Below are 20,857 nucleotides of genomic sequence, written 5' to 3'. Positions count from 1 at the left end.
TATATTATTAAGTTTGTATCAAGGGGCTAATGCTTGGACTCTGATCATAGGTGAGTATTTATTTGCTGATAGCACAATGCACACTGGAGTTACAACAACTTCATTTTCACGCTGATCAGTAGGTGGCGCTATGACCCTGAGTTAATTTGGACATATTGAGCTGTTCAGGCCGGAACTGTGATCATAGGTGAAATTGTTGGTGCTTACTGGACAATGTACAGTGGAGTTAAAAAATACTTCCTGTTTCATGACAAATCAGTAGATGGCGCTATGAACCTGAGTTAATATTGTCACATGGAGCTGTTCAGGCCGGATAAATAAAGACATAATAAAAAAATTAATACACTGCACATTGTTACAGTAAATACAGTGTTTGAGACAATGCTGCTTTAAAAAAATGTATAGTAACTTCCATTCATTTCCACTTACGTGAATAAAAACATAATAAAAAAGAAATACACCAAAACAGATTGTTACAGTAAATACAGTATTTGAGTCAATGTCAACTTACATAAATAAATACATAATCAAAAATAGACTTCACACCTCATTGTTACAGTTAATACAGTATTTGATTCAATGTCATCGTACATAGATAAATACATAATACAAAATTAATCCACTTCACACCTCATTGTTACAGTAAATACAGTATGAGCACACTGAGGAGGGGAAAAAAGAGATTATGAAATCTCGCGAGATTCTCGCCGTAACGAAGCACTGGGGCTTGGTCTTGAAGTTTTCAGATGCATCTGTAGATGAATCATAACAGCGTCAAGATGTCGGGACGATCAGGCCGCGCCGAGACCCGGAGCCGCGCTAAGGACGACATCAAGAAGGTGCTGGCCGCCATCGAGAAAGTGCGCAAATGGTACGTACGCTGCGCGGAGGGCAACATGGAGGGAAATGTGTGATCAGACCGCGGACTGTTATCTGCTGCGTGAGCTCAACTAACTTCAGTCGGAAAAGTTCAATGATTGACGGCACTGTCGACCAATCAGTGCCCGCGGTTGACAGAGGAGGCGGGGCTAGCGGAGTTTCCCCCCCTCTCTCCACCGAGAGCTGTCAATATGGCTACAGCCCCACATGCTGCTCGCCGTGGTGCAGCCTGCTGTCACTCCTCAATGAAGCCAACACACACTCACACACACACACACACACACACCCTTCTAACGTCGTTTTCACACGAGAGCTATAAGAGAGCGCGATGGGAGATGTGATCAGCTGTCGTGTGTGTGTGTGTGTGTGTGTGTGTGCACAGAGCCGGTACATGTCAGTGGCAGATTAATGCTAGTAAAGCAGATACGGTGGTGTTAGAGCTAAGCCCAGCTGCTCTCTAAAATTTGTCCAACTCATGCTAATTCCAGGGAGAAGAAATGGGTGACGGTCGGAGACACGTCCTTACGCATATTCAAGTGGGTGCCAGTGACGGAAACCAAGCAGGTGAGGGCCTGAAAAAAATGTGAAACCCAAATGAAATCTTCGTCGCTGTTCAGAAATGTCTGACTCGTAGAGATGTTTTTCGCCCCGGTCTCATTTGAGCTGTGTCTGCTGTCAGATATATCGGACCAAATCCACAGGTGGAGAGGTGGCGAGAGGACTGAAAGACGTGGTCCTGGAAAACACAAACTCCTTACTGGATTTTACTGGTGAGGGTTGAGGTTGGCTGTGATAAAACGCCAGAGCCCCGGAATGTGTAATGACAAAGACATAAACGTGTTGTGTCTCCAGATGAAAACAGCAACCAGAGCTTTCTGTCGGACGTTTACCAGCCTAAGATGGACAACAGCAGCAGCACCTCCAGCTCGCAGCAGGTCAGCCCCCCACATACGTCCAGCCTCCGAGCTGAGGACTCCCAGCCACCGATGCTGGGCCAGGAGAGTGTGGACGGTATGTGGACAGCTCTCCCCAGCATCTCTTCTTAGACTTGGGTGTTAACCCCTGTTTTTTGCAGTACTGCCTCCATGTCAACGCATCAATGAGGATATATTCTTTGTGAATGCAGAGCCGGTTCACCCAGGACAGGAGTTGGCTGACGAGCCTCCTACTCTCATCAAGGAGGACCTTCTTACATCGGGGGCTGTCAGACGGAGCAACCAGGACACACAGGTCCACTTTCTGAAAAAGGGTTCAAGGCAGACCTAAACATTCTCCTTCATTTCACAGTTGTGTGATGAAAAACTGATGTTCACGTGAATTATTGAACTAACCTGTTTTATGTGTTTCCTTTTTATTGAACAGGAGGAACGGGATGATTCAGGGGCGCCTCCTTTAAAGAAGATCTGCACAGGAGAAAACACTGTTCTCAGATAGCTTATTTATTACTCATTTTCTCAAAGTGGACACAAAGTCTTTGTGCAGACCTGTCGTCAGTTGTTGTCAGATACGCGTTCAAAATTATTCAGAGGTTCTCTTGACATATTTTACCCAAATTTTATTCATTTCATTTCAGCAAATTACTAAAAGTTAATTACCGCAGAATCTTTGCATACTTTTAAACGACGTTAAAGTTTTGCTTTGTTACGCTGTTTTCTGAAGGAATGGAGATGATTTTCAAACTTTGAATGTCTGGAAAAAAACTTTCTCTCGTTTACTCTTTATGCACTTGACCTTTATTTTTGCATGTTTCCGTATCTTATTGCATTAGTTTTCTTTTGGAGATTTATATGCCATTTTGGCAATATTTCAAATGCGTAGCTTTACGCAGATGGATGTTTAGATGTGCCATTATTATATTAAACATGATGTCCTTTTGAAAACAGCTCCTCTTTTGGCTTATCACTTGCAAGAATAAAACCTTTTTTGAAATATTTATATTATAATTTGCCCATGTTTATAACTGAAGGTGTTTTGTAAACCATAATAAATGCTACTTTCCATGTCAATTCATTGATGCTGCATTGGTTGGAATTTATTCACCGTAATATGTTGAGGAAATCACTATATATAGTATATAATGAAGGCAGGCCCAGGTAACGTTTTGTGTAGTCAAGTTAAAGATGAAGCATTGGCAGTGTGTTTGGAAATCACATAGAAAGCTTTTGAGACCTGGATGAAAACAGACATCATACATTAATTTTTCTGAGGATGTCTATAAGCCAATTAAACTTCCTCCATGTCTGGTGAAAACAAGCCTTGATTTACACTAAACCCAAGCAGCTCCATCAGCCCAAGGAAGATGTCGATAGGGGGACAGGATTCTGTACAGGGCCAGAAATATACTGACCAAGGGGGTCAGAGTAAAGATGAAAACAGGTTCTCAGCTAATAACCCTTTAACAGTGTAAAACGGTCTCCAGGACAGCACCAGCAAGAGGAAACCATCCCCCAGCCCTATGGAGAGTTGTCCATTGGCCTAGGTCCTAACTGTGTTTCACTGCAGGTGTAATAAACCCTCATCCACACCCCTCATGACTGCTGAAAATATGATTGTGACCTGCCTGGCATCTAGGACTTGTATACTTCCAGAGGCAGGAAGCCGGCAGGAAACAACACTGCAGAGCCCTGGACACAACCTTTCCTTACTGCTGCTGCACTCTATAGGCACAACAGAAAACTGTACACCAAAAAAGCCAAGCACATAAGATAAGATAGGATAAGATACTTAATTAATCCGGACGGAATTCTTCTGCCAGATCTTGCTCCAAAGTTACAACACCAAAGAACACTATAGTACTATGAAAAATAAGTATAAAAATGAAGTGTAATGAGGAGTAAGATGGGACTAGTTCTACATTTTACAATACAAGTAAAATAAGCCACAAAAATATATGAATAAACAAGAAATTAGACAAAAATGGAAAAGTAGTATTGGAGATGACAAATGAGAAGTAACATATTACATGATAGTGATTGTAATATTGCACATGATATTAATATGATACAGTACATTATAATGATGGATGTGATCATTTATAATAATAAAAGTAATATTGTAACTATACTGCATGATAAGGAAACTGTCATATAGTGCATGTTGTTAATATGAAAATATAAATGATAATGGAGGTAAAACTGTACATTTAATTTTTTTTAATCACAAATATAGCACATGATGATGAAGGAGTAATATTGCACATTATATTAATATTATTCTGTACATACAAATAATGGAAGTAATATTGCAACTATAGCACATGATAATGTAAGAGTGATCTTGCACATTTAACTAAGCAGTAATAATGCACATGCTGTAAGTTTATCACGTGGGACAATCCATGACGGAACAACCCTTTAACACAACAACATTTACTGTTCCTACAAACTATATTAGTTTAAAACTCATATTATGCACATGCACGTACTGTACATAGGACTACTGTGTGGCCATCAGGTTCCTAAACTTAGTCCAACTCAGGACTAACAACCCTCTGCACATGTTTATATTGAAAAATTTAAACTGATAAACACACGGTGCAATAACTATACAAACACATGTGTAATAACTACTTACACACACTCCATACAGTTAAAGTCGTTACACACCTTTGAATGTATATAGTCTTAGTTTTGTATTGTATTTGACGTTTTTTTATAGTGAGCTCTTTTTACCTTGCTTTTATTTTAATTTAACTATTGCACTGCTGAGCTGACCGGTTTCTTCTTGTCCAACACCTTTCATTGTACTGTTGACCCTGTGTTAACTGGATATGACTAATACAACTTGAAACTTGAACTACTGTGTATAAAGTATCTTATGACGCAACTGACATAATATTTATTGAGTAGAATCAACTCTCCCACACTTTTTTCTTAATGGTCAACTTGTATAAAGATATTTCCCCACAGGCATGCATATAATCGTACATAATACATAATAGTACATAATGTACATAATAGTTAGATGTTTATTTAACTGTCTCACCTCTGTTGTTTTTGCTGTAGGTACACGTGTTCCTCCCTCAACAGTGTCACTGGTCCTATGTCTACATAAAGTGGGAACCAGTAGAGAACTAAATTCACTGTGCACGAACATATTTGATCATTAAATGAGATAACGTTGATCTATAAAATCAGCAGCTGACCTCTGTTATATGCAACGTGGGCGTGGCTTATGTGATGAGGGCTGAGCTTGTCTGACAATAGACAGGCCACATCAGCCAATCACAGAACGCGTGGCACCAACTGGCTGAGGGCGCTTCATTGAGGATACCAATGAACGTCGCTGGGGGGCGGGGCTTGCGTGCGACGCCGCTTGCTGCCGGGGAAACGGAGAGAGCGGTGGGTGTTGGGACTCGAGCCGGTGCACTAGAAACTCCCGCCATTTCGGCAAGGAATTAACCTCTTGATTGATCCAGGCTACTTTTATTTTTTTTAATGTAACGCGGGCTAACGCTGGTATCTGACAGGGAGAAGCCCCGACACAGCGAGCAAGCAGCGGAGTTACCGGTGGAAGGAAAGCGGGCCTGGTTTGCACACACTTGGGACTGAACAGCGCGCCAGACCGCCCGCCGAGCGCAGCTTCGGCTGTTGCCGCGAGTTTGATTTCGGTTTGGTTTTTGCATCTCTTCCTGGAAACCCGGAGCTGAAAGTTCACCAACTATCTCCAGAGGCAAGTCCAGCGCGCTGTTTACATCCCAGACGAAGCGTGGAAACCCCCGTCACACCGCTCCAGGAGGAGAGAAGAAGGATGCAATGAGGCGGCTGGCACTGTTATTGTTTTGCAACGAGATAGCGATCCAGCCTGCTAGCTAGTCGGCTAGCTGCTACACGTTGGGTGCCGGGCCTGCCGGCGGTAACGTGAGCCGTGCTAACGTGACTCGGGACGTTTGGATACATGCTAAAGACACATTATTGTACATTATTGTACTAAATCGTCGCTAGAAGTTCTGGTTTTAACGTTGGCACCCGTGCCAGCTGTTATTTTGAAATGGCACCGCTTTTGGGACGGAAACCTTACCCGCTGGCTAAGCCGCTAGCCGAGCCACCAGGCCCGGGAGAGGAGGTCTTCATCATCGAGCACAGCAAGGAGGCCTTCAGGAACAAAGAGTATCCTTTAACATGGTGTTGATGCTCAGTCTCGACGTTGCCGGAGACAGTCGGCATGTGATATATCTGGCTTTGTCTGCCTGGATAAATTAACCTCCACACACTTAGATCCGCCAGGTTGTAAGACAAGCTAACAAAGCTAATTTATTATCACCATATCTCTTTAACGTTTCCCCGCGTGTGCTCACTGAACACTGGGTGACAAGCTCTGCTAGCTAACGCACCTCTCTGCTAATGTACCCGTCATAGCTAGCTATCTCATAATGGCAGAGAAACACATTTTAAACGACTTTTGTGTGGTTTACGTGTTTAGTTAACTACACAGAGTTAGTGTTGACGGTCGTTCTTTCACTTTCACCCTCTACGGCCCTGCTGTCACTTAAAACTCATAGCTAGCACAGTTAGCTAGCAAGCCGCTAACACCAGGTTTCCAATTATGTCACAATAGCCCGTCGCCTGCTCTCACGGGCTGGAGCTAGCTGCGCACGTTAGCTCCCAGGCGTCAACTGCCGGTACATTTGTGTTTTTGAGTTTGGACAAGTGAGGACACCAGCTGTCGCACAGTAACTTGTTTAAAACAGGTTTTGTAGCTACGCTTGTTCAAGTGTAATAGTAATGAGGTGACTTTACTCGCTCGTTTATTAAGAGATGTTTATATGGAAACTTGAAACAGCCAGAAGGACTATAAAGCTAGCCGCGACAGATCAAAGTGTCAAACGTTGTGCTAAAGTAGTTTAAATGACGAGTTAAGTTAGCATAGCTTGTAGCATATTTGGATACATGTGGTGACGGTTATTTTAACCAACCAACTGCGTGTATGTGACTGTAACATTAAGATCTATCTTCAGTGCTTACAGAAGTGGTCTCCTGTCTAATTTTACCAGCTCCTACTGTCTCAGCTGACTAGGTCTTGAATCTCTCTCACTTTATTCTTGTGGTTGTTTGTTTACAGTCAAACTATTTACTCACATCAACCCAACTCATGGAAGTGTTTACTGTTGTTTTGCCTAAATGTATTCCTTAATTAGTCTTCTTCAATTAGTCAGGACCGTTTCCAATCCTTCCTCAGCGTCGTCCCATATGTTCCCAGCTATGCATTGATTATTACATCATAACTGCTTTTCGAGTCTCAATGACCAGTCAAAGCTAATCTCTCATCACACATCACTCATACACGGCCATCGAGCAATTTTGCGCTTCAGTGTCTTGCTCAAGGACACTTTAGCATACACGAGACTGTGATCAAATTGCCCTCTAATTAGTGGAACTCCTCTATTAGTGGACCACCTGCTCTATCTCCTGAGCCACAGCAGCCAATTTGTTATATTTTGTTAAGACAGGTGCCCCTTTGTCCCGGTCCCATATAAACTGTCAACAACAGTGTCACAAATTGGTCAGCACCCTGCGTGTGTTGCTTGTCATCATGAGAATGCAAATGGATTAACTGTGTTAATTGTTTCCATGTTATTATTGGAGTTTACCTTGACCAAAATCACTACAGTGAGTATGAGGCACGCTTGGAGAGGTACAGTGAGCGTATCTGGACATGCAAGAGCACTGGAAGCAGCCAGCTGACGCACAAAGAAGCATGGGAGGAGGAACAAGAAGTCACCGAACTGTGAGTATCGCACCAAGCGTTAACATGTTCACAGCTCCATCGGGCCATCGAACTAAGAGCCATTTGTCAGCTCCCAGCCAATTGCAGTCCACAGCCATTACACATTCATATATATTCAGATGTCCAAGCTCCGGGTGTTATTAAATAACTAAACGTTTGCTGGTTATTTAGATGCACTTGCACAAATATACAAATGTGCTTCTTTTACTGAAGCTTGTTAGTATAATGAAAGAGACATTATCCCACAGTCAAGGTCACAAGGCTTGCTGCTTTGCTATGATTGGATAGATCTGGTGCTCCTCCTCTTATTCTATTTAGAGGGTGTGTGTGTGTGTGATTGAGTCATCCTTGAATCTGCAATGTCCTGGTGAGAGTTTACTTATTCTGATGTGCAAAAGGGAGACATTTAGACAGTATATTAAACTAATCTAATAGACATCTTTCAATTCACTTATTTACAGCCAGGTGTACTTGTGCTGTACTGTATATGTGCTGTCAGGAAGGGGAAGGTGACCTAAACCATATAGGTGAACCAAAGAGATATCGCAGCAAAGACAGGGAAGAACCGAGCAGAGCAGTGCGCAGCTGCCCAGATCCAAGTCACCCAGGATCACAAGATGCATTTAAGCCCTGTCTAATAATATCAGCCCAGAGACTTAACTCCCCCTGCTGGCCACTCTCATCCCTTTGTTGTCCTGTTATGTAATGCTGTGGTCCCTGTGATGACTGCAGGGCAGAAATTCAAACGGTGTGAATGAAATGTTGCCATGAATAGAGCACATCATACCCATGAACAAATCCAATTTATGTCCAACATGGCTAAACTCTTGGTAGCCAAGCTTGTTTTTAATTGATGACAGAACATTAACAACAATCTCTAACTTTATATGTGAGAGACACAAAACAATAGTAGTGCTAAAATTGTATTATACTCTGGTTATATTCACTTTTTTGTACTAATTGCTCCTCGTGCTCTGTGTGAAGGCTTCAGGAAGAATATCCCCAGTGGTTTGAGAGGCCCGTCCTGGAGATGGTCCACCACAACACTGTGTCTTTAGACAAACTGGTGGAAATGGCCTGGGTTGAAATCCTAACCAAGTATGCTGTGGATGAGGAGTGCGACTTCCTGGTTTGTTTGACTCCTCACATTTCTAAACTTGTTGGGTAACTTTGTATTTGGATCCTGTAATGTCTTCTACAGGAATCACACCCATAGCATTAGCAGTGTGTTAACATGTTGCATTCACTGAACTGCTTCAGGCATTGTCTTTAGAGAACCATAAAACTTTTTCTTCCATTTAGCCATACCAACTAATAATATATACTTAAATTTGTAGCTGACCATGTACCAAAGCAGACAGTATGGTTTTGTATTTATATTCTCCTTCACTCTCAGTCATTTATTTCACCCGATTATAAAACACTGCAGAGTCTGTGCTGAAAATGTAATGCAATAGAGAAAACTGCATGAAATCTTAATGAAACCCCTCCTAGTGGTAGGACAGTGGTAAGCATTAATTTGATTGGAAACTTCCTGAATCTTTTTTTCTGTAGGTGGGGAAGGACAAAAGTTTGCAAGTGAAGGTGGTGAAGATCCACCCCCTAGAAAACCCGGAGGGTGAGGCAGGGGAGAAGAAGCTTGAAGGTGCCTGCGACTCTCCATCCAGCGACAAGGAGAATGCAAGTCAGGAGAACCAGAGGAAGGAGCCTCCTCCCAGAGAGGACGACAACAGGAGGGAAAGTCTCAGTGAGTCCAAATTAATAAAATTACAATCAGAGTTTTAGGCTTTCCTCTTAATATCTTCTTTTAAAATAACAATGCTTTACTTCCTATCAGGTGACAGAGCCAGACGTTCTCCAAGGAAACTTCCCACTGCCATGAAGGAGGAGAAGAAGAGGTGGGTTATGCCCAAATTCCTTCCTCACAAGTACGACGTGAAGCTCATCAGTGAGGACAAGGTCTGTATCCTGTCTTCAGCAGTCAACCAATGTTTAGATGCATTTTCTAATAGTCTTCAACTGATGACAATTATCTCTGGAAAAATGATCTTTTGACGATTGTTCATTCTTGATTAAAGAGATTTTAATCCTTTCACTCCTGCTATAGGTGATCAGTGATGTACCTGTAGACAGTCTTTACAGAACGGAGCGCCCTCCAACAAAGGAGATCATGCGCTACTTCATCAGGCACTATGCGCTGAGACTGGGCATGGGTGAGAGTGCTCCCTGGGTGGTCGAGGATGAACTGGTGAAAAAGTTTAACCTGCCAAGCAAATTCAGCGACTTTCTTCTTGATCCACACAAGGTAATTCACCCAAGGTCTTTTTCTTGATGTGACTGTTTTTAAAACCTTCGCTTGTTTTTGGCTCACGCTCTTCTGTTTCGCTACAGTTTTTAGCAGAAAATCCCTCCGCGAAGCGTAAGAGCTTGACATCTCCAGAGGGTAAACCTAGCAAGAGGCTCAAGAACTCTGATACGCCAGGAGAGGATTCAGGAAGCGAGATGGGAGAGAAGAAAAGGAAAAAGAAAGATGCTATGGGCCTGCCCCTTAGTCCCACCATCTGGGGCCACATGCAGGTTAGTTGTCTTCTAGGCACAAAGTCCTGTAAAAATATTGCTTAATGATAATGGGGTGTCCCTTAAAAATCTAAGTGTTAATTAATGAGGTCATGTTTTCTGTATTTTAGAAAATAAAAATGAATGGCTCACCGCTGAAGGTAAAGAACTCAGGAAGTCCAAAGAAAGGAGAAGGCAAGGGCTCTGCGCCCTCTACTCCCAAATCAGGCAGAAAGTCTGTGGACAAGAAAGAAGGAAAGAAAACCGGAAAGAGCGGAGATAAGAAGCTCGGTGTTCTCAAAGCTTCTAAAAAGGACGGCAAAGCTGGTGCCAAGACACCGAAGATGAAACAAATGACTCTGCTGCATCTGGCTAAGAGCACCTCTGCAGGGAGCCCGAAGAAGAGGGTCCGAAGCACTGGCATGGGTTCACCTAAACTGGGGAAGCCACTGCATCCCATGGCTCTCCACCTCCTCCGCTACTTTAAAGAGAATAAGGGAAAAGATGACAAAAAAAATTCCCTCTCCTCTCTCATCTCCAAGGCTGCAAAGACCTTATCCCCAGATGATCGCGGCCGTCTCCCGGAGGAGCTCAAGGAGCTCGTGCAGAAACGCTGGGAGCTTCTGGAGCAAAAGAAACGCTGGGCAGCCTTGAGCGAAGAGGAAAAGCAGGAAAAGATAAAGAAGCGGCGCGAAGAAGTCAAAGAGAAACTGCGGGAAAAGGCTAAGGAGAGACGGGAGAAGGAGATGTTGGTCCGCCGCGAGCAATCACGTCGATATGAGGACCAGGAGATTGAAGGCGGCAAAACCCTGCCGGTGTTCAAGCTTGTAGACATGCCGGAGGGTTTGCCCAACACCTTGTTTGGGGATGTTGCCATGGTCGTGGACTTCCTCAACTGCTATGCAGGGCTGCTGATGCCGGACGATCAGTATCCCATCACAGCAGTGGCTCTGATGGAAGCGGTGGCTGGGGAGCGGTCCGGCTTCCTCTACCTGAACCGTGTGCTCGTAGTGCTGCTCCAAACGCTGCTGCAGGATGAGCTGGCAGAGGGCTACAGCGAGCTGGATATGCCCTTATCTGAGATCCCTCTCACCATGCACTCTGTGTCTGAGCTGGCAAGGTTGTGTCTGCGCCCCTGTGATGCTCATGGTGAGGAAAGTGGCCAGGGCTCCGAGGACTCAGGGCCCATGGGGGGTTTTGATGATGTGGTGACAAGCGAGTTCCTGGAGAAGCTTGAGACTATCGAGGTGTTTGAGCTGGGCCCCGAAGAGAAGGTCAGCCTGCTGGTGGCACTTTGCCACCGCATCCTCATGACCTACTCGGTGGAAGACCATGTCGACGCAATGCAGCAGCGGTCGGCTGAGCTGTGGAAGGAGCGTCTGGCCATGCTGAAGGAGGTCAATGATCGCAAGAAGGCTGAGAAAAACAAGCGGAAGGAGATGGAGGGCAAAGGTAGGAGACCATCACCATAGAGCTTTAGCTGTGGAATAAATGAGAAGATTCAATACTGACATTGCATTATTACTACTCAGGGTTTCTTTTATTCCTACCTCCAAAATGTAAATACAAATTGATACCAATACGTAGATTTTTTCCTCTGGTCTCAAAGGTGAGAAGAAAAGAGATGGTGTTCTTAAGAAGGAGGTCAAAAAGGAGGTAAAGGTGGAGCCGGAGCCAGAGCCAGAGCCAGAGGACATGATCAGCTCAGTGAAGAGCCGGCGACTGATGTCTATGCAGGCCAAGAAGGAGAAGGAGGAGATGGACAGGCAGAACAAAGGTAAACTTCATGGCAGGTTGTGGACCAGTGAAATATGTGCCCTTTTCCGAAATTGCATTAAAAAAAAAGTGGTTTGCTGGTTTGTTCTATTGTTAGACAGGACAATTTAGATTTTGTTCGTAATTCATAGTTTGTCCATCTATAGGATATTTTAGTAATTTCTGTTACTGACAGGAAGACAGGAAAGATTATCATTATTATATTTTTCTATGTAAGTATACCTCACTCTCTATTTGTTACTGTATTACCCTGACTCCAGAGCGCATGGAGAAGGAAGCTGAAGAGGAGCGCATGCGTAAACAGAGGGTTTCTGTAGAGAGAGCCTTCCAGGATGGAATCACCAAAGCCAGACTCGTCATGCGCAGGGCGCCACTGGGCACAGACAGAAATCATAACAGGTGTTTACTGCACAGTAATAGATTTTGTACGTATACAGATTTTAATAGCTTCAGTCATTTTTAACTTTCAAGACTTTCTTGTTTTTCTTCAGATACTGGCTTTTCTCAGATGTGGTTCCTGGTCTCTACGTTGAGAAAGGCTGGGTGCACGAAAGCATTGACTACAACTTCACCCCTCCGCCTGAAGAAAAACCAGCTGAGCCTGAGGTGGAAGAGGAGGAGGATGGCGAGTCAGCCACTACTAATGAATCACAAGGTACAATATTTCAAAATAAATGTTTTTTTTCTAAATCAATAATGGTGCTTCCTTTTCTTTTTATGTTTTCCTTGGTTTGCTGTTTTTTTATATACATAGTTGAATTTATATTTATAATAACTTGCTTAGTTATAAACATTTGTTTGTATCTTTTTTTTTTAAGATGTAAAATTGTTTTTGTTGTAGGAGCGGAAGGAACTGAAAAGGATGATGGCAGCATAGATGGTGCTATTAGTGAAGGAGCCCAGCAGGGGGCAGCACCTGACATCTGTATAGAAACCACTGTTCCCAATCAGGGACAGAATCTCTGGTAAGAGCTGAGCTCGTCTTTTCTTTTTTCATTTTTTTTCTCTTTCATTTGATTGATTTTACTCCTTTCCTCTTTTATGCTGTCATTGCCATATTCTAACTTGTGTATCCTTTTTTAAAACCAGGTTCATATGTGACAACGCAGCTGAGCTTGAGGAGCTGGTGGAAAGTCTTCATTGTCAGGGGGTCAGAGAAAGCGAACTGAAGGCAAAGATACAAAACAGGTAAAAACATTGTACAGGAGGCAAATTGTTCAAATTGTGCATGACACGGCGAAAAAATCTAAAAGAAAACAAATATCTCCCGGTTAAAAAGCGGTGACACAAACGAAGACATCAACGAAGGTGTCAAGAGAGTTTGTGGTGATAAGAGCCGGCACCTGTAAAAATCACTTGATCTAGGCAGCAGAGTTAATACATCACTTCTGGCCTCTGCTTGCTGCACCCGGCTCCTCCACCTCTCGCCTGAAGATTGAAGGCGTCTGTGCAGAAAACCTCCTGCTGTTTTTGTGCATGTGTAAAAGGCAAACTCCATAGCCAATTCTCCGGATTTTACCCGCAGGTGATGTCTGAAAATGGATTAAATGTTAAATATATCTCTCCCTTCCCTGTGTAGGTATCAAGACATCATCCACTCCATCCATTTGACCCGCAAGGGCAAACTGGGCCTCAGGACTTGTGATGGCTTCGAAGAGCTGCTGAAATACCTGCGCAGCGACATCCAGGAGGTGGCTTCACGGCTCCATAAGGGAGGTCTGGGATACTTGGAGGACAACGTAGACATCGAAGAACAGGTGACTGGTTTATCTCATTTCAATATGGGTATAGTTAAGATGTCAACTGTTTATAGACCCAGCCCTTTAACAGCACCCTCATCAGTTCTTATTCTTTTTTACGAGACCAACAGAAACAAAATACGAGTTTCAAACTGCCACTGTGTTAACCCAAACCTGCAACTGTAATTCATAATTTTGTTAATCTTCTGTACACAGTTGAAAGACACAGAAAGCTTGAAAGACTTTGGCGAGTGCATCATCACCATCCAGGCCTGTGTAATCAAAAAGTTCCTGCAGGGATTCATGGCCCCCAAGCAGAAAAAGAAGAAAAGGCAAGGAGGCGAAGAAAACAGCAAGACTGAAGAGGTGGATGAGGAGAAGAGACTGGCAGAGGAGGCCAGGGTAAGATAAAGAATTGAAGTGTTTGTATCTGGTTTTGAGTTTTAGTGTCATCAAAAGTTAATTGACTAGTGTAATAATAAGGTTCGTTGACATGTCGGTTTGTACTATCGTTAACCACTTAAATCATCAGAGCTCTCATCTGTGTGAATTTAAATGTATTTGACCATTGATCTTATTGTTTTATCCTTTTGTGGAGCACTTTGTGATTGATTGTGAAGAAAAGTTATTTATATATATATATATATTACTACATCACTGAGTATACAGTAACTGTATAAATGTTGTCTGTTAATCTTTTGTTATGTTGACCTTTTCCTCATAGGTAGCCACGGCGGTAGAGAAGTGGAAGACGGCGATCCGAGAGGCCCAGAGCTTTTCCCGCATGCACTTGCTCCTGGGAATGTTGGACGCTTGCATCAAGTGGGACATGTCTGCTGAGAACGCTCGCTGCAAAGTCTGTCGCAAGAAAGGTAACGACTGACCTCACCTGCCTTCTCAGTCAGAATCTTACCCCACAGGTTTTGTTCTGTGTTTTCACTGTACTTACAATTGGCTAAAAATCACAGTAACATGATCAACTACAGTAACATAGTCAGCTCCAATTCTGTTGGATTTTCCTTATTTATGATGTTCCAACTGATTTGCTGGCTTCTTGTTTTAACGCCTCCCTATAAACATGGTCAGTCTGTTCAGTTAGTGAAAAGATCGCTCCACTGCCCAAACAGTCTTCTGCTCCTTGTCCAGTGCTCAGGCAGAACCCATCTGTGTTGATGCTGTCAGAGTCTAGACCCAGATCCAGACAGGGCAGCAGGCTCAGAGCAGAACAGACAAGTAGTGTGAGGCAGGTCAACATAAAGAGCTGGCAGCTCCGCACCCCATCAGGTGAATTTGTAGTGATAAGATGATAGTAAACACTCAGTTACGTGCACAGCAACATGGAACACACAGGAAAAAAAGCTCTTTCAGGAAGTTAAGACCCGGACAAGTAAGAATGAAAGAATGAAAATGTGGAAATACTGAGTAAATATTAGGTCAAACAAAACGGATTTTTAAAAAATGCCTCTTCTGAAGCCATATTTTGATTAATACTAATCTTGTCCAGGTGACGATGAGAAACTCATCCTCTGCGATGAGTGTAACAAGGCCTTCCACCTGTTCTGCCTGCGACCGGCACTCTACCGAATCCCTGCTGGAGAATGGCGGTGTCCTGCCTGCCAGCCCACTGTGGCCAGACGAGGCTCTCGTTCAAGGTAACTGTCTGTCCTCACGTTTTTCTGAACAGTAAAATCTGCTCCTGTCAAACTACAGACCGTCTTTGTCAGTTGTCTAAGATTTCAGAATGAAAATCTCTCTGTTGCAGGAACTATAACCAAGACACAGATGAAGAAGAGGATGAGGAGGAGTCTGAAGAGGAGGACTCTGACGAAGATGAAGATGACGAGGAGGAGAATGATTACAAAGCCATGGGTCACCGCTGTGAGTATCGAGGAGAGGAAATGAAGTCCAGGTTTCACAATATTGTCTCATCTTTGATGATGGTTCACTTAATCAGATTTAGGAAAGAATTCAAACAGTTTCTCATATCACACATTTCAGTGAAGTGATGGTGATGAATATGACCAAATGTTCCAGTCTATCAGGTTATCAGTGATATTTTATGTACCCACTCTAAACTGGAATCATCCCTGTTTCATGAATGAATCACATCTTTAAAATAATAAATTAATAAGATTAAGACAAGTCCCAGATTTTAAAGCCTGAGTTGGTTTTGTAGAACGTTGGTCCTTGCGGCTGAAGTTTGGGAATGAGAGGAATGCTGATGGGGAATTTGAGCCCCCGTCTCTATTGTCTGTGTGTTGTCATGTAGCAGCGCTCGGGTCTGGACGTTGCTTTGAAGCCACGTCTCACTCTGACTTCACTCAGAGTATGTGGCAGGACGATCCCCTCTGTCAGTTCCAGCCTGCACATCAACAATTAAGAAGTTTAGTGCATCGAGGCCAAATAGTTCAAGAGAAGCTGGCACTGCCCCAAGAACAGAATATTTCTCTCATTTACAGACTGAGACTGTGATAGTTCACTGACAGTGCAGGTCTCAATCCACAGTGGCCATTGATTTGTTTGGTCCACTTTAAAATAAAAACATATCTGACAAACTAAACATTAATGAACTTGATTCCATAAGCAGAACTGCAGCTTATACATGCTTTTAATTTCTCACCCCTTAATGTTTCTGTACAGTGAGACCAAGGAAGAAAAATAAGCAGTCCTCATCTCGACAGAAGCATTCAAAGAGCAAATCCAAGACACCGCCGTCTTTTAGTAGTCAGAGCAGCAAACATAGGGCTGGTCCCAACAGCCCTGCAGACATCGACGAACTGGTAAGTCACCACAACACTCTGCTACCATTTGTTGTCTAGTTTTCTTTTGAGAGTATTCAGTTTTGATATTATTGTTTAGTGATATGTGTTGCTTGTGTGGTTTCTACAGGTGCGACAGAGTTCCCAGTCAGGCGTGCGGAGGCAGGCGCTGGAGCTGGAGAGGTGCGAGGAAATCCTCAAGAAACTGACTAAATTCCGCTACAGCTGGCCTTTCAGGTGAGTAACGACTATGTTCTATATGCTGGAATATTCAGTGTAGTGATAATACTAAGCAGCTTTTTGAACCTTTTTTGTATTTCTTTTTTTTTTTACTTTGGAGCAACCCCACGATTAGAGAAGTTTACATCAGCTGGATCCGACTGTAACTTGCTCAAACAACATGGGCCTATACGTTTTACTTAGTGGTCTGTTTAAACCAAGAACGGTGGTCTGGCTATAATGGACTCAGCAATGAATCCCCTCAGTTTGTATACAGTCAAGATTTGGCTTGACTTCCATATGTGAGCCAGTTGTCCTCATTCAGGTAGAAATCTAAAAAGACTTTCATTTTGCATCAATGCTTATCATCATGAGACACTGTCACCACTACATTAACCTTTTTAAACACAAAAATGGTCCACTAGTAGATCTTTTGCTCACTGTGATGTAATTTCAAATGTTTCATATCTCTAAAATCTGTACAAACTAAGCTAAAAGGATATGCAAGTAAATAAACCATAATAAATAATAAAAGTAATTAAATTGTGATTTTTGTTGATTTCAACATGATCATGCAAACAATAATCTGATCTAATCAACAATCAAAGGCCTGTTTTCAGAGGATTCACATTAAGATGCACTGTATTAAATCATAATATGTTGCTCTTCTTGATGAGAGAAGGCCTTTTGCAGGTTGTTATATTTAAAGTAATACAATTAAATCATTGATTATTTTCTAGTGAATCGAATGACTGAGGAAAGCTACATATCATGAATTCCTATGATCCTCTGTGTTTAGTCTAACTGTGCTCATGCTCTGCTCCTCTTTCAGAGAGCCTGTGTCCCCGGATGAGGCAGAGGACTACTTGGACATCATCTCCCAGCCCATGGATTTCCAGACGATGCTGGGAAAGTTCAGCCAAGGGGCGTATCGTCACGGCAATGACTTCCTGGAAGACATAAAACTGGTCTTCTCCAACGCAGAAGAGTACAACCAGCAGGGCAGCACCGTGCTCTCCTGTATGGTCAAGACGGAGCAGAGCTTCACAGAGCTGCTCCAAAAGCTGCTGCCGGGTCTCAGCTACCTCCGCCGCCGCTCGCGCAAACGCATCAGCCAAGCTCCTGCTACATCCGAAGAAGACGAGGAGGAAGAAGAAGAAGAGGAGGAGGAGGAAGAAGAAGAAGAAGAAGAAGAGGATGAAGAGCAGGAAGAGGAGCCAAAGAAGAAGATGCAGAACGGCAAATCAAACAGGAAGAAGCCCAGAAGCGTTCGAGGACAGAGGGATGAGGAAAGCGAGAGCGATGAGGACGATGACGATGGCAGGAGGAGAAGTAAGCGGTCCTCTGCCTCCTCAAGCAGGAAGGATTACAGGGAGCAGGACAGCGATGGCGAGCGGGACACACGGAGAACTCGTCAGCGGGGGGGCCGGGGCAACACTGGTGGGGCGAGCAGCGACGAGGACCGGTCCAGCCAGCAGCGACATTCCAAAAGGCAGAAACGCTCGTGAAGTCCAGGGTGTATTTTGTCGTCTTCTTTGCTTTAAAAAATTAATCTGTCCCGCTTCAGACCCTCCCCTCCATCTTCTCCTCCCACAGCCAGCGGGGCTCAATCCTCAGAAGGACGTTTTTTTGTCTTCTTGAATTTTTGTTCATATTTTTGAACGACGACAAGAAAACTGATTTATATTTGTAATGTTTAATATTGGTGATGTTTTTGTTCAACCAAGAAAAGAGATGATGGAGACGTTTTTATAGCTCTTAAGACTATTTGATTTGACCTCACACACCTGCTTTTTTTTTCTTTCTTCTTTTACTCCCCATACACCAGGACCGTGTAATCAGAGCTTCATTCATAGGCTACATCCACTCTACCATGTTGTCATTAAATGCCTCAACACTGCTACAGATACGCCTGGCGTCCACAATACTCAGGAGTTTTACAGCTGCTTAAGCCGAAGTTTTAGTTTGAAAACTCTGGCGCTGCATTTTCGTCTGGACGGGCAGAAACAGGGATGTTTGGAAACGATGACGAAGACACTCCACCACTTGTTGATTGGGTCTTTTCAGTCACGAGGTAGCCTTTGCTAATTTGTCTCCTATCACATGACCCGCATCCGGAAGAGAACAATTACAATCATTGCTGACCCTGTTGTTTTTGCTAACAGCTGTTGTGCAGCTTAATTCCGCATTTTACAATGATACAGCTGCTTACATGCGTAGGAGACGAGCTATTATTCGAGGAAACCGCAACATTTCCCGTGTCCAGCAGCACGCCGATACCCAGTGTACTTGAGTGGTCATGTGATATGCATTTTCAGGCGGGTTAGTATGGACGGAATTAAAACTTATTCTGAGCCAAAATGCTTGTGTGGACACAGATCGTTTTAGTTTGAAAACGTAGTGGATGTAGCCATAGTCCAGTTGTAAAATGTTTTGTCGCACTCACCTTCGTTACATGTCAGTGTGTTTCACTCACCAACAGTGTTTCTCGTTTAAAGAGACGCTGTCGACGTAGCTGAAGCCCTCTTTCTTGGCTTAGAAACAGCACTGACCTCTACAAAACCACGTCACCTGTAAATCGCTCCGACTAATCATCTTGCCACCAAGATCATCTTTGGTCAAATGCAAGTGTATAGATAAACATGGTAGATATTACTAGTTGTAGTAGTTGTTTTCCAGCTCAGACTCATGGTCAAAAGCTGCGTCGAGGCTGCCGATCACACATGTAGTCACATCACTTTAATGCTAAAAACAGAAAAAAAAAATCATCCCAGCTCTTTGTGCCAAGATAGTTGGGGTTTTATTAAAAAGTGGGACCCGACTGTAGTTTTTGTCTTGGTGCGTAGAGCGGACCAGCCTTTTTGTCCTCTGTAGTGCCCTGCCACTAAAAAAAAGAACCGGTACCTCAATGCTCCGTCACTTTGCACTCCTCTTGTGTAAAGTGCACCTATTATGCCAGCAGCTGCAGGACCAGACTTTATTAAAATTTTGTGCATTGACATTTGTAAACGTTGTTTAAAACAACAAATGTGATGTTTGTTAAGAAAAATGGGCATTTTTTGAATATTTGATATTTTTTGCACATTTTATTTGGTATTGTAAATGATAAACTTGTTGATCTTAGTCACATCCAGTAAAAGTGCCAGGTGTAACCGCAGCTCTCCTAGTCGATACAGAGAACACTTAAGAGCTATTGTACTTTTTGTTGTCGCAGCAGAAGCTGTCACGTGCTTGTACATTTTGTGACGAACACCTAAATGACCCCATGTCGTTCCTTCATGTGGAATAAGTGACAAACTGAACGGGTTCAATCAGCTCCATAGAGGTAAATGAAGGGTTTTCCAGCAAGTCCTGGTTTCGGTCACCAGGTGGTGCTGTCCTCCTACTCTTTGTCCCAGCTTTATCCACCTCCAATGATGCTGCTGTGTCACCTCACTGCCACTGTGCTAGTGCTAGTTCATTTTGAATCCTCAGCTTGTTTGCTTTTATTTTTGAATCAGACAAAAGTCACTAAATTAAGTGCGTCTGTGGCGAAGTTGCCAGCAGATTGATAAGGCAGTGGTTGGTTTCCCCTCTTCTGTCTGTACTGTATTGTGCTGTTCTCATGTCTTTATCTAGTGCTGTTATCATCGAAACTTCACTGATTTCCTGATTTTATTTGCCCACCGATTGCGCCCCCTCCCCTCTATTTGTTTAGGTTCAGCTTTGCTCCTGACACGATTAACAATTGATGCATTCACTGTTGTGATTGTTTGACATTTCAACGAACAAAAAGGTGACTGCCCCCCTCTCTCTTAAAACGAGACCTGACTGTAAATGCTTTCTTAATTCTTGGAGGAACTGCTAAAGTCTTTTTACACTTCCTTTTTTATATATATATTTATAGTCTCTAAAGTTGGGTTTGGGCAGTTTCGGAGGATTTACAATGTAAAGAATTTCCAATAAAGGCTATGGACGAAGACCGTAGTTCTCCCTGTTTTATTTTGTTTTGAGCTGACGAGCATCCCCAGGTCAGTCGAAGACGAGACATCACTGCCATCTGTAAAAACTTGTGAAAGACAATGAACAGGGAGGAAAACGGGCTCTCAGTGACCACCAAGCGATGTCTAATTTTGCTTTTTAATAAAATATCAAACAGATTTCTTTCTGGAGTTGAGTCTTTTCTTTGGAACATCTGCGTCTTCACAAGGAAGCTAAAGCGGT

The 20,857-nt window shown here is 43.2% G+C and overlaps 2 protein-coding genes across 2 annotated transcripts; both read left to right on the top strand.

Annotated features, from left to right (window-relative positions):
• The first annotated feature begins 697 nt into the window (after window positions 1–697).
• Window positions 698–2,889, top strand: bcl7bb (BAF chromatin remodeling complex subunit BCL7B b). The gene is made up of 6 exons (XM_035155396.1): window positions 698–871; window positions 1,368–1,443; window positions 1,559–1,649; window positions 1,732–1,890; window positions 2,006–2,109; window positions 2,242–2,889. The coding sequence occupies exons 1-6, from the start codon at window positions 759–761 to the stop codon at window positions 2,311–2,313; spliced, it is 615 nt and encodes a 204-aa protein (XP_035011287.1). The 5' UTR covers window positions 698–758; the 3' UTR covers window positions 2,314–2,889.
• Window positions 2,890–5,193: 2,304 nt separating this feature from the next.
• On the top strand, window positions 5,194–20,793 carry baz1b (bromodomain adjacent to zinc finger domain, 1B). The gene is made up of 21 exons (XM_035154462.2): window positions 5,194–5,987; window positions 7,489–7,605; window positions 8,590–8,734; window positions 9,160–9,352; window positions 9,443–9,564; window positions 9,713–9,910; window positions 9,997–10,182; window positions 10,293–11,613; window positions 11,771–11,938; window positions 12,198–12,336; window positions 12,429–12,592; window positions 12,779–12,902; window positions 13,027–13,125; window positions 13,517–13,694; window positions 13,893–14,078; window positions 14,401–14,548; window positions 15,181–15,328; window positions 15,439–15,554; window positions 16,317–16,456; window positions 16,566–16,672; window positions 17,487–20,793. The coding sequence occupies exons 1-21, from the start codon at window positions 5,869–5,871 to the stop codon at window positions 18,160–18,162; spliced, it is 4,794 nt and encodes a 1,597-aa protein (XP_035010353.2). The 5' UTR covers window positions 5,194–5,868; the 3' UTR covers window positions 18,163–20,793.
• The last annotated feature ends 64 nt before the right edge of the window (window positions 20,794–20,857 follow it).

This window comes from Hippoglossus stenolepis, chromosome 4, assembly GCF_022539355.2.
Source record: "Hippoglossus stenolepis isolate QCI-W04-F060 chromosome 4, HSTE1.2, whole genome shotgun sequence".
In the NCBI taxonomy this organism is placed as follows: domain Eukaryota; kingdom Metazoa; phylum Chordata; class Actinopteri; order Pleuronectiformes; family Pleuronectidae; genus Hippoglossus; species Hippoglossus stenolepis.
This window is presented reverse-complemented; position numbering and strand designations above follow the sequence as displayed.